The 3,465-nt window shown below is 42.9% G+C and overlaps 1 protein-coding gene across 1 annotated transcript; it reads left to right on the top strand.

Annotated features, from left to right (window-relative positions):
• Nucleotides 1-100: 100 nt before the first annotated feature.
• LOC104509151 (translation initiation factor IF-2, mitochondrial-like) lies at nucleotides 101-3,131 on the top strand (the record flags this gene model as incomplete). The annotated part of the gene is made up of 4 exons (XM_010150996.1): nucleotides 101-225; nucleotides 971-1,175; nucleotides 2,049-2,301; nucleotides 2,958-3,131. Coding segments are annotated over 4 exons (757 nt in total), but the record flags the coding sequence as incomplete, so codon positions are not given.
• Between the last annotated feature and the right edge of the window lie 334 nt (nucleotides 3,132-3,465).

Genomic DNA, 3,465 nt, shown 5'->3' with positions numbered 1-3,465 from the left:
ACCGGTCCCAACACCGACCAACTTCTGACCTTACTTTAATCGGGCACTTGGCGCTTCTTCCTTTATTCTTTGTATTTCTTGTGTGTGTGGTTTTATACAGGGTGAAAACCTCATGGTTTTAGCAGAAGCAACTGTTGCTTTAGCAGAGGTGTTAGAGCTGAAGGCAGATTCCACGGGTCTGGTAGAAGGGACCGTGATCGAGTGTCGCAAAGACAAAGGGAAAGGGTAAGTGATCGGCTGCCTTTACAGTTTTAAAGAAGTAATTTGTAACAGTGCAGAAATACTGTTTGGGTGGTTTGTACCTCAATATTTAGGTATAACAGTGAACTGTTTGTTGTTGTTAGATGAAACTGTAACAGTTTCATTGAGGTGTTTGTAACTAAAGCATTGAAATATCTCTCTACAGCATGAGAAACTGATTGGGCAAAATCCCTCATAGGACAGAAGAAATCCTGTTAACACAGGAAATAGTTTAAATGATAGAACAGATGCAGTTTTTTAAATGTCATTAAAAAGTTGGAATGATGAAATTAACGTACAATTTTTGGTGAATTTTGTGTAACATGACATCTTGCTCTTTAATATTTTAGTGTTTTGGCAGGTTCTCTGTAAAGAGGGTGTGTTCTGCCCTCTTTAAGAATGAACTGAATTCTAGCAAGATGTTGTGGTTTGGGGTTTTTTTGGTGGTGGGGGTCACTTTAATGTGTAAGATCAGCCCGTTGCTGATTTCACAAATGCCCAGTTTTGTATCAAGCTGCAGAAATGAAAAGAGTACGGTACAGATTTGGGGCTTTTTTGCAAAGTCACTTTAAAATTTTATTAATGCTCTAGTAACGTGTGTCACAGGAATATTCTGCCTGTGGTCTATCACAAGTACGTTCTGGTTTGCGTTTGCTTACCTACGCTAGCTGTGAAAACGGGGAGAAGGGTCACTGATTTTAGCTGTTATTTTTCCTCTGCTCTTCACCAGTCCGGTGACCACAGCCATCATCCAAAGAGGAACTCTGAGGAAAGGCTGTGTTCTGGTTGCGGGGAAGACCTGGGCAAAAGTGCGTTTCATGTTTGATGAGAATGGCAGAGTTGTAGATGCCGCTGCTCCGGGTATCCCAGTGGAAATCATGGGCTGGAAGGAAGTCCCTTCAGCGGGAGATGAAATCCTTGAAGTAGAATCTGAGGTACAGAAAGAACTGTTTAATGGAAAACTCATACTGCAGTAAGGTGGATGGGAAGGAGCTGAGTAAAAAAAATGAGTGACAGCTTTCATTCTAAATAACCTGGATAATCTGATGAAAGACAAAAGGCCAACCTGTGTGTATTAAGGGACTTGAGCTAGGTGTTCTGTGAGAGGAGTGAGAGTTTGCATATTGCCTCTTTCTTTTCCACTGCCCCCGCCTCTCCCCGCCAGACTGTCCCCTCCGCACCTCCACGCATCCAGAGTAACCTGCTCTGCAATCACATGAAGAGAGCAGGCTGTCTCTGGAGTTGAAACTGAGTCACCTTTGATTCATGCTTTTGCTTCTTGTGGTTATCCTGCCTTTCTCCGTGCTTTGTGTGCAACGACTGCAGTCCTGAATGGCATCTGCTGGGGTAATCTGGGATATGTTCCGACGTGTTCCCTTTCTAAAGCCACAGGAGACTTTTCTCTTACGTGATCACACTATCACCCTACCTGGAGAACAGTCCAGGACTTAACGGTATCAGTATTTTAATTTTAGGCGAGAGAACTAGTTTGTGATGAAAGAATGTGCATAAAATACAGCTTGAAATAGGTGGTGTGAGAGCTGGACAAACACCGCGTGAAAGAATGAACAACAATCCTCTTCTGCAGTGCAGAGAAACCATAAAAACAGGCCTCGAGTTAGTCGTCATACCCCAGGGAGAAAGCTATTGTGCTCATTCTCTGCCATCCCTGCAGCAAAATCTGTTGTTAAATGTGAAAGAAAAGTGAGGGAGCCTGTAGAGAAGGTGCAAAAGGATGACAGTGTGCTAATGTGGGGTTTTCTGATGCGCTGCTTTGAAAGGTAATGCTTCTGTCTCTCCCTGCCCAGCAAAGGGCGCATGAAGTTGTGGCTTGGAGAACCTATGTTGAACAACAGGAGAAGATGAAAAGGGATGAGGAAGCTATTGAAGCAAAGCAAAAAGAACACAGGATGGAATATGAGAAGAAGCAAGCGGAGCTAGGCCATCTGACCTGGAGGCAGAGGAAGGCGGTGCTGTACAAGGCCAATAAGCATCTGATGTTTTCCAGGCCTAAAGAGAGAACGGAGATGGACAAAAATGTGCTATCGGTAATTATTAAAGGTGCTGTTCTGTTCTGTTTACTGCTCCATTGGTTTTGTGCTTCTCAAATGCTCAGTCTGAAGCATTGCTCTGCAGTATTAACAAAATTTCTGTCACCAGAAGTTAGATCAGTTTAAAGCTGAACAGATCATTGAACTTCTCTCAGTAAGAGGAGAGGCATCGGGGAAACAGCCAGGATGTGCTTCCAGCAGGGCCAGAACCACAGGAAAATTTGAGCCCAATGCCCTTACCCAGGAACTCCTGAGTAAAACCCATCCAAGTGCCTATATGTACATATAAGTTAAATATATTTAAATATATAAAAAACCTACAGGCAAACCAGGGGACAGTAACAATTACGTATTACTTGAAGTGGGACAGAAGGATGTTAGGTTTGACCTACCATTGAGTGATATATAAGCAGTGATGTCAGTAACTGAAAAACTATACAAACTTGATCTGAAAATGACAGCAGATGCGGAGCCTCTGGTTCTGTTAGACAGTTCATTTTTGGCATTAACAGACATGATAGAAGTGTTTTAATCTACTACTGAAAATACAGAATGATCGGTCGAAAGACTCCGTGTTGCATAGTGTGGAGTTGCCATTCCCTTAGTTCTACTCCAGCATTTCCTTGACGCATACCAAGTCAGCAGTACCACCGTTTTTACACGCAGGTGATGTGGACGGATCCGTCGAAGCTATTCTGAACATTCTGGACAGCTATGATGCCGACGACGAATGTAAATTGGATATCATTCACTTTGGAATGGGAGATATCAGCGAAACTGATATAAGTCTGGCTGAAGCATTTGATGGTGAGCATCTGTTTAAAAATCCATTTACAATTAGTACGAACTCTTTATTGAAATGATTAGGTCTCTTTCTGGTTTGGTTTTCTCAATAATAATTAGCAGCATCAATAAGGTAAAATTTTCTGTACCTTAAAAATGTTCCCTTTAGCATCAAGTGGCAGTGCAGGTGGGGAAGGCTGTCAGCCTCATGAAAATGGAAGGACTCGACAAGCTGTTGACAGTAGCTGAATTGCTAAACTGACACTTAACTCAGGCTGCTCTATGATGCTGAAGCAGGGCAAAGCTAGAAAAGTAGGTTAGAGAAAAATTTCCCTTGGCTCAGGGAGGTAACTGGAAAGACTGGTAACTGGAGAGGTGGGACCATGCCAAC

Source organism: Eurypyga helias, unplaced genomic scaffold (assembly GCF_000690775.1).
Source record: "Eurypyga helias isolate BGI_N326 unplaced genomic scaffold, ASM69077v1 scaffold50660, whole genome shotgun sequence".
NCBI classification, from domain to species: domain Eukaryota; kingdom Metazoa; phylum Chordata; class Aves; order Eurypygiformes; family Eurypygidae; genus Eurypyga; species Eurypyga helias.
The sequence above is the reverse complement of the archived record's forward strand: the minus strand, read 5'-3'. Positions and strand labels throughout refer to the sequence as shown.